Raw genomic sequence first — 11,663 nt, 5'->3', positions numbered from 1 at the left:
AAGCGCCCCGTGGGCGGAGAGGGTCCTGGCCGCCGGGAGAGGCTCAGCACACACCAACTCCCTCCGCTCCCCGCAGATCCTGGGCGCCAGGCGGAGCGTGGCCTCCGCCAGTGGAGGGCCTGGGCTCGCACCCTGCAGCCATGCCCGCCGGGTGCCTGCCCTGACCGTTCGGGGTGGCTGTGGGTTGAGCAGGGTTGAGTGTGGATCCCTGGTTGACCCGGTTGCTGGGAAAGGGGCTGGCTCCCATTCATTCGTTCACCCTGCCAGGAGCGCCTACCCTCCTCTTGTGTGCAAATGCCTGGGAGGCCGTGGGCAGCCGAGCAGGGGCCTGGGAACAGTCTGTAGCCTTTTCCAGAGATGGCCAGAGAAATGAGAGAGAACGAATAATAAACACCCCCAGCGGGGGATGGAGATGGGTCTCGGTGCTCAAGCAGGGTAGGTGGGCCAGGCAGGACTGGGGGGAGGGGATGCCGGTGGAAGCACTGCTCAGGCCGAGCCCCAGGGAACAGTGGCTGGTGAACACTGCTGGCGGAGGTGGCAGGGCTGGGTGCTGTGGAGTGGGGGTGAGAGCTGGCAGAGGCCCTTGGGGGTTCCAGTGCCCATGAAGCCCCTGGGGTAGTGGGGTCCTGCTTGGGATGTCAGGAATCAAGTTGGTCCCTCTGGTCTGGAGCCCTGGAAAGCTGGCATTCTGGAGCCGGAGGTTCCGTCAGGGGAAGATGATCAGTGACGTCGTCCCCTCGGAGGTCACTCAGGGCTGTAGCCTGAGCAGGGATGCCGCCCAGATTGGTGGTGGGGGTGGGCCAAGCCCTCCCACGACCTGGGACATCTGAGGCTCTCACAAGCTTGGGTGACGGGTGGGTCATCTCTGCCCCTTTACGTCAGGGGAGACACATGAAGACCTCACTGCATTAAAAATTGAAGCATCTGTGGAGTGAAGAAAAGCAGGGAGAAGGATGGGGTGCGGTCACTGAGAAGGTGTCATTTAAACAGCTCTGAGGGAGGGAGGGCACAGCCCTTGGGGCACCCTGTAGTGGGCGCAGCAGCTTGGCCCCTGGAGGAGCCTTGAGGAACTGTGCCTTATTGTGTCAGGGCTTGGAGAAAACAGGTGTGGGGTGGGGGGTGAGGCAGAGAAAGCCCAGGGGTCTAATAGTCCAGGCGAGGGGGGTGGCTGGCCAGGGCCTGAGAGTCCTGCAGAGACTGATGGGGGTGGGGTGGGGGGCTGTGAACCTGGGTGTGGGTGTGGTGGAGGCGCCCTGGGCCCTGGGTCAGCCCCTCTCAGTGGGTGAGTGGGCAAGGGGCATGGGACTGCACAGGACAGTTAGCACCCTGGGCCACCCCTCCACCTGGCTGTGCCCTCCAAGGCATTTCCCGTCGTCCTGGTTTGGTCAGTGGCTGATGCCGGGTGAGAAGTCACAGGACCTGTACTGCTGGGTGAGTGCATGGCCACTTCTCACTCCTACCCTCCGGGGTCTCTGGCCCAGGGGGATCTCCAGATCGTCACTGCCCTGTCCCCCTCGTTGTCAGAGGTGGGCCTGTGCACTGAGACTCAGAGTCCTTCACGAAGGCACCCCTGCCCGTTCTAGGAGGGGGCCGTGGACCTGCTGCGGGAGCTGAAGGCCATGCCGGTCACGCTGCACCTGCTCCAGGTAGGGCCCTCGTGCCCCTGCTCAGGACAGCTCCGGGGACAGCTCCTGGGCCCTCACAGGGCTCCCTGGCCGCCCCCCTCCGTCCTTGGTCAGTACAAACCCCTTCCCGAAGAGACCATCTGTGCCTTGTTCTGTTTTCTGAGAGGGAGAGGGACAGGGTGGCCCACCTGCCCTCACCCTGAGCTTCCCAAGTCCCAGGTGGGGCAGTAGCCCTCGGGAAGTGTCCCCTTCCCTCAGCCCCGCCCCGGGGGAGCTCCGAGGGTCTGTGCGGGGCCTGGCGGGCCAGCCCACACGCTTGCCTTGCAGTCCACCCGGGTCGGCATGTCTGTCAACGCCCTGCGGAAGCAGAGCTCGGACGAGGAGGTCACTGCCCTGGCCAAGTCGCTCATCAAGTCCTGGAAGAAGCTCCTGGGTGCGTGTCAGCAGCACGGGCTGTGCTGGGCCCCACTGTCCCTGCGTCAGAGCCACCTGGGAGTGGGGCTGAGGGCCGGAGGGAGGGTCGGGCTGCTAGGTAAAGCCAGGAGAGAGGAGAGTGGAGGGTGAGTGCAGGGCTTGGGCAGGAGGGCAGGGAGCCACCCAGCCAGGGGCGAAGTGAGGGGGATGAGGGAGAAGGGGCGAAGGGTGAGGAAAAGGAGGGAAGAAGAGGGAGGTGGCAGAGAGGAAGGGGGGCATTGCCCCTCAGAGGGGTTGGGGCAGCCTCCTCCTGGGGACTGCAGAGGTGTGTCCCGGGTCTCCTTCTGGTCCCGCGTGGCCTGGTGGTGGGTGGGATCCTCATCCCGCGGGAAGGTCCCAGGGAGACCAGGGTCTCAGGAGACTAGTGGGGGATGTGCTCAGGGGAGGGGTCACTGGTGCCCAAGGTCCAGCTGGGTCATGGCCTGTCCTGGCTCGCCTTTGTCCAAGTTCAAGTGCTTCACCTGTGGGGACTTTGCCTGTGTGTGCGCATGCCAGGGAGAGTGTACACAGGAATCACTGGGTGGATGGCAGTCTGCTCCAGCAGGACGGGCAGTTGGGGGGACCCCAGAAAGGCCCACAGGCAGCCTCTAGAGGGGGGATGTGTATGAGAAAGGGGTGGGGGCCACCCTTCTGAGTCTGGGCAGGAGAGGGCCCCATTTGGTTGTTAGCAGGAAGGCTCAGCACTAGGGCCTGGTGGGGGAGGACAGGGTTGGGCGGGGGTGGGGGGTTGCGGCTGGCAAGCTACCTGAGGTTGTGCCTTGGTGATGATCTGCTCCCCTCCCTGGCCTGGCCCTGCCCTTCGGCCTGCCTTCCCCTAGCCAGCCACACCCCCTCCTTTCTGGGCACTTGCAGATGCTTCAGATGCCAAAGCCAGGGACCGGAGGAGGGGCGGGCCTCCGCCCACATCATCCTCAAAGGAGGGCTCGGAGGTCAAGGATTCCAGGTAGTGCACCTGGGAGGCGGTGCACACTTCCTGCCGCCAGGGACCTACCTGCATGAAGGTGCTGACTTCTGCGCCCTGGGCAGGCTGAGGACACATGAACGTGGGCCCTGCTAGCCTCTTGGAGGGACTCTTGGGTATGCCTTCCTTCCAAAGCTCCTCTAGACACTGCCTTCAGCGCCACCATCGAGGGGCCAGGCTATGTCTGAGCTGAAAAGAGCGGTGCAACCCTGAGGGGGCTGCAGGCCGGCCCTTGGTCTGGTTCTCAGGTTGCACACCCTTGAACTTGCATCACTCACTGCGGCCTCTCCCTCCCTCATGGGGGTCACGGCATGAAACCCGCATGAGACTGTGAGAGAGGGTGGGAGGATGCAGCCTGGATGGCAGGCAGCCTGGCTGGGGCTCCCAGCCCTGTGAGGGCAGCCATGCTGGTGGGCAGACCTGGCCTTGGGTGACTCCCAGCCCCAACTGCCTCTCCTTGATCTGGCACATGGTGTTGGGTATTGTGGCCCCGTGGTCTGGGCTTCCCTGGGTGTGATGCTGCCCCCCTAGTGCTCTGTCGGTGCCCTACCCAGATGGCCTCACTACCTCTGGACAGTGGGGCAGACCCCAGGGCAAGCTGGGCTGGACCGCAGATGCATGGGGTCACTGGCTGCTCTTTGGGGGGTGCTGAAGGGATTTAGGGGAAACTGGCCATGATGCTGACCTTTCTGGTGGCTGGTGTCTCATGAGTTCACGTGGTGCGAGGGGCCGGTCTCTCTCCAGTGGCCAGAGGCGGGAGCTGCCCCGGGCACCGCCAGCCCCGAGGATGACCACGTTCCCCCCAGCGCCGGTCACCTGTGACGCCGTGCGGAACAAGTGCCGGGAGATGCTGACGGCCGCCCTGCAGACGGACCGTGAGTGCCCACCAGACAGCTTGGTCCCCAACCCACTGCTGCCACCTGGTGCTGGGCGGGCTGAGGGGGTGAGGAGCCAGCGGGGCGGCTGGAGAGAGCTGCTTCCTGCAGGTGAGCACACGGCCATCAGTGCAGATTGCGAGCGCCTGTCGGCCCAGATCGAGGAATATATCCTTTGTGCAGGGGCTTAGGGCTGGGGGTTCCAGAGGAGTCAGCGGGCCAGCCAGGCCCAGCTTGCCCTGGTGGCCACTGCCCTGGCGCCTTTGCCAGGCTATGGGGTGATGCGGTCAGCTCATCCCTGAGCCTGCTGCGGGCTGGTTCCGCCTGCTGGTACGGCCTGGGCCTTGGCCTGCAGCTGGGACCCAGCCAGGACTGGGTCCAGGTGGGCCACCCAGAAGCCCCTCAGCTCACCACTTGACTTGGGGGCAGACTGATCCAGAGGGCTGGGCTCCTCTTCCCAGCCCAGCCCCTACCCTGGCGGCCCCCACTGGGAGGCCCTCCCTGGCCCAGCGGGGTGGGTGGAGGTCAGCAGCCTCAGCCTACAGCGGGTCCTTAAATGCCCGCACGCATCTTCCGGGATGTGGGGAACACGGACATGAAGTATAAGAACCGCGTGCGGAGCCGCATTGCCAACCTCAAGGACGCCAAGAACCCTGACCTGCGGCGGAACGTGCTGTGTGGCACCATCACGCCCCAGCAGATCGCGGTGATGACGTCGGAGGTGCTCCCCGGCCCTGCCCGGTGGAGGGGGGGCGCTGCCTGCAGAGCTGGCTGCACAGCTAAGCCCCCCCTCCCCCAGGAGATGGCCAGTGATGAGCTGAAGGAGATCCGCAAGGCCATGACCAAGGAGGCTATCCGAGAGCATCAGATGGCCCGCACAGGGGGCACCCAGACAGACCTGTTCACCTGCAGCAAGTGCAGGAAGAAGAACTGCACCTACACACAGGTGTGCGGCCACCCCCTCAGGACCCCAAGTGCCCTCAGAGCCGGCCCTGTGGTTGGGGTCCACACCCACACACCTGACCCCATAGTGTGAATGGTGCCAGGGCTGGGACCCAAGCCAGGGAGTGATGGTCACCTTTGGGGCCTCCCCCCTTGCCAGGACCCTTGGGCCCCAGTAAGCAGCATCTTGGGGGGGTAGGTCCTGCTTGCTGTGGACACTAAAGTTGGGGAACATGGCCCAGCCCAGCATGGAGGGGCCCGAGGACTGTTGCTCCTGGTGGGAGGGGGTGGGCTGTGCTCCCTGGTGGTGGCTATGGAATCACACCCAGACCCGCAGAGGCCACACTACTGTGGTCCCCAGGAGGCATCAGGGCCCTGGGAAGAGGAGCGGGTCAGGGTGGCTGGAAGGCTGGGTCGCTGGGGCAGCTGGGCATGTCACCCACAGGGACCCCGGGGCTGCGAGCCCAGCATGGGTGGCCTCCTAGGTTGTGACTCCAGGGAAGACCTGCGCGAGGCTGGGGGTCCTCACCACCTCCTCCCGCAGGTGCAGACCCGCAGCTCTGACGAGCCGATGACCACCTTTGTTGTCTGCAACGAGTGTGGGAACCGCTGGAAGGTATGTGGGTAAACCCAGGGCCCCTTCCTCTGGGATGGGATCTCCAACCCGTGTGGGGTCTGCACAGTGTGAACTGGATTACAGCCCTGCTCAGCCAGCCTCCTGGAAGCGCTGGTGAGGATGGTGGAGACCTCACCCGCTCCTGCCTCCCGCCCTCAGGGTCACCAATGCTGAGTGTCCCCCATTCCTTGCAGTTCTGCTGACCCCTCCTGCAGAGGTGCCCGCAACGGCGGCCAGCGCTGGCTGTCCCTCCTCGCCTCCTGTGGACACAGCCTCTGAAGCCCTGCCTGTGCCTTCCTGGCTGTCCCCAGAAGGCAGACACCCACCCCCCATCTGCAGCGCACCTGTATCCAAATGATTAAATGTTTCTTCTTGCCACCATGCTGCCCTTGGCTTTTGGTTCTGGTGGGCTATGCAGAGCTTGGGCTGTGAGTTGGGTTTCCCACTGCTGCTGGGGACAACCCTCCTTCTTGGGGTAGGGAACATGGGGGTGGCCCTGGGGGAGCAGTGCTGGAGGGACCGAGTGGAGGGGGCCGCGGGCACACAGAGGACCCGGTCTCCTCCCCAGGCACTGCAGCTCAGGGCCCAGGGCAAGTCTGGGTCCCTCAGCCTCCACTGGCGGCCCTTCCCGACAGCCAGTCTGCTCTGGGAGGCATTGGCGGGGGAGGGGCTAGATCTCCGACTATCTCAGGGCCTCGGACCACATGCAGCATCAAACCCCTTTGCGTCCCAGAAATTCAGGGACAAGTGGCCAGCACATGCCTGAGACAGCGGAGTTAATAGTGTCTGGCACCGGGGACCCTCAGGGAGGGTTCACCCCATGGGTACTGCCCTGCAGGCCAGTCTCTGGGGTGACCTTTGAGGCGTTTCAGGACCCTGCCCACCCAAGGCTTGGGCAGTGCTGGCCATCGCACGGCCAGTCCTGGCGAGGTGCTGCGGGAGCCACACCTGCTGGGGTGGGACCACGCCTGCTCCCCTGCCTGGGTCTGGACATGGAAAGGAGGAGACTTGCTTTAAAAGTATAACAAGACATCCTATTTTGGAATGGAGATAAATATGAAAACTTTTTTTCCTTATAAAATACAGCGAGGACAAGTTTCCAGATTCAAAGTTAATGAACATAGAAGAGAGAAACTGGATCCTGTCACCTTGAGCCTAGTTCAGAGGTTCTGGGTCTGATTCCGGGGAGCAACAGCTCCCGCTGGAAGGTCTGGCCACGCTACACACTGGACAGTGCAGAGGTCTCTTCCATCAAAGGCACTTTTCCAGGCTCCAGGGCCTCTCGAGGCTGGTGGATCCGAGATGCCTCCTGGAGGGTCCGCCCCTCACCAGGCGGAGCCCCTGGCCGGCCAGCACCCCTGCCTGTTAGCAGGACCTCAGGGCACTTGCCCTTGGGCGGGGGGAGCTGCTGGCCTGCCCTCAGGGTGCTGGGCCTGGTGTGCCCACACCGGCTGCTGCATGGGAAAGGTGACCCGAGTCTGCCGGTGGGGGGCGGCCTAGGCCTCGTGGGAGGACTGGGAGTCCCCCTGGAGCAGCAGGGCACGGTAGGCGGGGGAGCTGAGGAAGCGGGGGTAGGAGTCCCGGTGCATGAGTGTGTAGATCTGCAGCTGTGCGTCGTCGAACGTGTGCGCGGACGGCTCCTGCATCTTCTTGTTGATGCCTTCCCGGACGCGGGAGTCCAGGCTCACCTCCTTGGGGGACAGGATGGACACGTAATCCTCATAGATGAGCCGCGCCTTCTCGTCCACCACGTGCTGGTTGGCCTCGGCCTTGAGCTCCTCGCAGGCCAGCCAGAAGAGCATGTTCTCCTCGCTGTACTCCGTGCGCAGGAACGCCCGGAACGCGCTGCGGCCCGCAGGGCTGTGCATCAGCTTGTCGAAGGACTGTGCCCAGCTCTGCACCTCCTCAGGGCTTGGCGTGCTGCTGGGGCACCCGCCGCCAGGTCAAGCACGTGCCGCTCCACCCAGACACCCCCCCACCCCGCCCACAGATGCTCACGGCCCCAGACTCACCAAGCTTCGCAGCTGGGGAGGGGCTGCAGCTTGCTCTCCCCGGAAGCCCGCCATGCTGGTCGCCGCCCTTCACTCCTGATGGCAGATATGCGGGCCCATGCGTGAACACGGACACTCAGCACGTGTGGACACGAGGCCTGGGGCTCTCGGCACCTGTGAGCCCACCGCAGGTGGCAGCCCTGGGATCCGCTCCTTCCCCCTGCCCCCAGGCCTTGGCTGCTCTAGCTGCATTTGACCCAGGACCTCCACTGCCTTCCTGCCTTTGGGCCTTCACGGGTTCCTGGTATCCCCCCGTCTGACCTCACCCACTTTCTCCCAAAGGCCCTACTGTTGGGGTGGGGAAGCCCCTGGCCCAAGGGGTGGCTCCCAACTCTCCCTAGAAGCCTGTCTTTCCCCTCTGGCTCCCAAACCCATGCCTGGCTAACAGACACCTCACACCAAAGCGTCCACACAGAACTCCACACCTACTGCCGCCTGCCTGACCCCAAACACCCCTTGGCCTCCGAAGCCAAACTCTCAGTGAGTTCCAACTCTTCCTATTCTCCACCCCCAGCCCACCCTCAGCCATCCTGGATCTGGGCTCTGGCCTCGCTTGCTCCCTTTGGTTCCCCGCAGTGCTATCCATTCTGCAATTAAGGGCTGGGAGTCTGAGTCGGGTCAGGCCTCTGAAAGGCACAAAAACTCAAACAGCTTCCCCAGATGCCTGCCCACCCGGGGACGACCTGGAGCCCCATGCCCACTCCAGCAGCTGCTCTGGAGGTGTGTCCCCATTGTCCCAGGCCAGGCCTCTGCTCAGCCCCCTCCATCTGACAGTCTGTGGGTCCGCAGGGCCAGCAGGGGCCGGCTGTAAGTGGTGCCAGTTAGCGTGTGCTGAATAAAAGACAGAGGGGTGCGCACACACAGGGCACTGGCTACCAGCCACCAGAACCCAACAGCCCCTGGGTACGTGTTGTGGGTGGCAGAGGCGTCCTGCCTGCAGGTGATGCCTCAGAAGCCACATGAGGGTCAGGGAGTGGGGTCTTAGGCCCAGGTCTGCTCAGCCCACCCCTCCCCACCCCCACGTACCAGGAGCAGCTGCAACAGCAACACCAGCACAAGCAGCAGGGGTTGCGGCTGGGGGGAGCCGGGGGCCCCGCATGACTGGACATGGAGGGAGGCTGGTCTGCCTCCTCTGGCCCTGTGTGCTGGGGGAGACGGGCTGCCTCAGTCACAGGTGGCCACGCTCCCAAAGGCAGAACTGTTCCAGCCTCCCCAGTGCTGGAGGGTCCCTCAATTCCTTGTTGCCCCCCCCCCCAGTCCCTGAGGGGGTGAGGCAGGGACGGAGGAGGTGCACCTGCTTCTCGGCCTCATGCGCGGTGGGCATGGGTGGGTGGAGGTCGTCGCTCGGGCTCCGTGATGCCGGCTCGGGACCCTGACCACAACCTGGGGGTCTGAGGAGAGGCCAAGGTTCTCAGAGAACCTGAGACCCCAGCCCTGAGGCCCCTGGGACGGGCCTTGAGAGTTGCCTCCCTCCTTCCTGGAGCCCAGCAGGGCCCGCTCCCCTGCCTGCAGCTCGCCCCAGCCTCTATCAGGGCTGTGAAGAGCTCCCAGGAGGTTCTGGGACACCCCCATCTGCTCGGTCCCTGGGAAGCCGGAAGCCTGGGTTCCTCTTTCTTGGTTTCCGGCTCCTGGCCCCTCCCAAGGGGGCTGGGGGCCCCAAGAGCCTGGGGCTGTCAGGTCAGTGCACAGGGAGGATGGTGAGACATGCAGAACCCCCGTCCCAGCTCCCCCTGTCCTGGGTCTCCTGTGGAGGTTGTGCTGGGGGGTGGGGGTGGGTAGGGTTGCTTCCCACCAGGAATCCAGATCTGCCCCTGGGCCCCACAGCAATGCCCTGGTCACTGGGACTGAGCAAGGGGTGCCGACCATGCCTGCAGCATGAAGGGTCTGAGTGGGAAAGGGAGCGGGGCTTCCTGAGGGCGTGGGAGCAGGGCTCATGGTGAGGAGAGCCATGAGTTTTCTGCGGTGGACCTACCGCTCCCCTGTCCTCAACGACTGGCCCCTGGTAGCCCCGACCCCCAGCTGGCCACTTACTGCCCAGGTCTCCGGGCCTCCCTCCCTGCTCCGGGCTGGGGAAACTGCTGCCTTGCCACAGAGCAGAGGGCACAGGTGGGGGGAGGAGAGCAGGGGCTGCAGCGGGAGGGGAGGGGGTGTCCTGCTCCCTAGCTGGAACTGCGGGGTACTCAGGGGAGGCAAGGGGTGTGTCCTTCTCAGTGTCCCTGCAGAAAGTCTCTGCAGCATTTTCTGCGCAGGGGGTGCGGGGAACGGGGGTGGGGGTGGGGAGCTGAAGGCTCGAGCCAGGCAGCCTTCATGTGTCTCCAGGGAGGCCGACTGCAGATCCCCAAGTACTGCACCTCGAAAGTGACAGCACAGGGCAGCCACCAGCACCCTGGAGGCAGTTTTGAATGTCTCCCCACCACGGCCCCTGCCTGCGCTCACCTCGCCCAGCTGAGGGCCCACAGGGCCTGGGGAGCCCTGTCCATCTGCCTCGCAAACTTTCTTGAGCTCCCACCACCTGTCTCAGCCGGCAGGAGGCTCAAAACTTGGTTTCACATCAGTCAGCTGAGGATCTTTTAATCCTTTGTGGTCCATGCTGGCCTAGGCCATGGTCAGGAGGGGAGGGTGGATGCTCTAGGGACAGGTCCTGGCAGTCCCCAGGCCAGCAGCTCTGGAGCAGGGCTCCATTCTGGCCCTGGCCAGGTCTGGGCCAGAACACTGTGCATGCTCAGGGCACCCGTCTCAGGGCCTGGCACAGAGGCCCCTGCCCTGACCCATAACTGGGAGCAAGGCACAGGGTCCCCTGGGGCCTTAGCCCCTTACAACCCTGAGATCATGGCAGGGTAGGGTGAGGGTTCAAACTTGGTCCTAGGGGCTCCCAGCAAACGGATGGGGAAGCAGCAGCCCACAGCTTTTTCCTCAGGGGTCAAGTTTCTAGGGAAAGGAAGGGGTGTGGCAGCCTCTGCGGCCTGCAGCTGTAGCTGTACCCAGGCTGCTGTGACTTCCCCAGGCAGAGCTGCTCTTCCTCCTCTGCACCCCCACCCGTCAGTGGGGGCAGGGCCTCGTCCTGCCCCCAGCCCGGAGCACCTGAGTGGGCTGCCATCTCCGACTCAGCTCTGAAGCAGAGGGGTCCTGTCTGAGGGTGCAGGGCCCAGGTGCTGGAGTCCAAATTTGGGGCAGAGCGGGGACAAGTTCCTGCTGTCCAGGTTGCAGGCCCTGGACCTGACTCCCTTTTCAGGCTGGCTGTGGCCAGCTTGTGCCCCAGGGCGCCTACTCTCTCCTGGCTGGGGTTCCTGCCCCTCATCCTGACATTTGGAGGGGAGCTCCCCATCCCCTTCCCTAGTCCCTGGAAGCTCCCCACCCCCTCCCCAGTCTGGGATGAAAGAGACTGGACAGGCAGCCAGTGTACCTCTAAGTAGACTTGCCATCACCTTCGGGCTCCATTCCCTCCTAATCCTGCTCAGTACCTTTCCTACCTGCCCCCCGCCCCCCACATCTGGCTGGTGGGGGAGCCGCAGATTGGCTCCTCCGAGGCCAATGTTCCTCACCCGGTGACCCTCGCCCCAGCCCACCTTCCCAGTGGCGGCGGAGACTCACTTCTCGATCCCTTTTCCTGCGGGAGGGTCTGGCCTGCAAAAGCCTGTCTCCTTTTGCAGGGACGGGAGGCCCCCACCCGGACCTCGAGGAAGTCGCCATGGCGCCCCACTCACCAGCGACCCAACGGCGAGGCGGGAGCGGGAGGGGCCGGTTCGGTCTGGGCCTCCCCTGGCTGCCAAAGGGGCGTGCGCCGCTGCAGCGGGGGCAAGTCGGTGGCAGGTTCCCGCGGTTCTGGATCGCGCCGGCCCGGCCCTCTCCGTTGGGGTGGGGGTCAGCGCCTCCTCTGCGACTCGCAGGTCTGAGAAGCTGCCAGATCCGACGGACGGAGCGGGCCGACAGGGTGTCCCGCCTCGGCCCCTCCCCACCAGCTGGGGGGGCGGGAGACACGGAAACCTGGGTTCTTCCGGCCCCCCCTTGAGCAATCACTTCCCCAGGCTCTGAGCTGCAGAAAAGGGGAACCCAGTGGCAGCACCCCCTCCCCCACGCGCGTGGGGGTGGACTCCAGTCCCTCTGCGGCCCGGGGTCCAC

At 64.6% G+C, this 11,663-nt stretch overlaps 2 protein-coding genes and 1 long non-coding RNA gene across 8 annotated transcripts in view; 1 reads left to right on the top strand and 2 right to left on the bottom strand.

Moving 5' to 3' along the window:
* Nucleotides 1-1,647, bottom strand: part of LOC107184057 — a 13,683-nt gene extending 12,036 nt beyond the window's left edge. Inside the window, exons 1-2 of the long non-coding RNA XR_001514877.1 lie at nt 1,561-1,647; nt 53-57 (exon numbers count right to left, since the gene is read on the bottom strand). This is a non-coding gene — a long non-coding RNA (uncharacterized LOC107184057). The remainder of the gene's footprint in view (nt 1-52; nt 58-1,560) is intronic.
* On the top strand, nt 1,245-5,874 carry TCEA2 (transcription elongation factor A (SII), 2). Of its 4 annotated transcripts, none has more exons than XM_015567681.1 (10): nt 1,249-1,431; nt 1,584-1,646; nt 1,953-2,058; nt 2,952-3,042; nt 3,787-3,935; nt 4,047-4,103; nt 4,502-4,656; nt 4,735-4,881; nt 5,422-5,493; nt 5,688-5,874. In XM_015567681.1, exons 1-10 carry the CDS (start codon nt 1,300-1,302, stop codon nt 5,694-5,696), a joined length of 981 nt encoding a protein of 326 aa, XP_015423167.1. In that variant the 5' UTR covers nt 1,249-1,299; the 3' UTR covers nt 5,697-5,874. The 4 variants fall into 4 exon arrangements, with proteins under 4 accessions (XP_015423165.1, XP_015423166.1, XP_015423167.1 ...); XM_006769500.2 differs by having other exon boundaries at nt 1,251-1,431; nt 3,805-3,935; XM_015567679.1 differs by having other exon boundaries at nt 1,245-1,431; nt 3,787-4,103.
* A 640-nt stretch (nt 5,875-6,514) lies between these two features.
* On the bottom strand, nt 6,515-11,606 carry RGS19 (regulator of G-protein signaling 19). 3 transcript variants are annotated; one of them, XM_006769497.2, is made up of 5 exons: nt 11,249-11,606; nt 8,839-8,935; nt 8,571-8,689; nt 7,506-7,580; nt 6,515-7,416 (listed from the first exon to the last, which is right to left on the bottom strand). In XM_006769497.2, the coding sequence occupies exons 2-5, from the start codon at nt 8,866-8,868 to the stop codon at nt 6,990-6,992; spliced, it is 651 nt and encodes a 216-aa protein (XP_006769560.1). In that variant the 5' UTR covers nt 8,869-8,935; nt 11,249-11,606; the 3' UTR covers nt 6,515-6,989. The 3 variants fall into 3 exon arrangements, with proteins under 3 accessions (XP_006769560.1, XP_006769561.1, XP_015423168.1); XM_006769498.2 differs by having other exon boundaries at nt 6,515-7,413; nt 11,249-11,604; XM_015567682.1 differs by lacking the exon at nt 8,839-8,935 and having other exon boundaries at nt 11,249-11,605.
* Between the last annotated feature and the right edge of the window lie 57 nt (nt 11,607-11,663).

This window comes from Myotis davidii, unplaced genomic scaffold, assembly GCF_000327345.1.
Source record: "Myotis davidii unplaced genomic scaffold, ASM32734v1 scaffold244, whole genome shotgun sequence".
Lineage (NCBI taxonomy): Eukaryota > Metazoa > Chordata > Mammalia > Chiroptera > Vespertilionidae > Myotis > Myotis davidii.
This window is presented reverse-complemented; position numbering and strand designations above follow the sequence as displayed.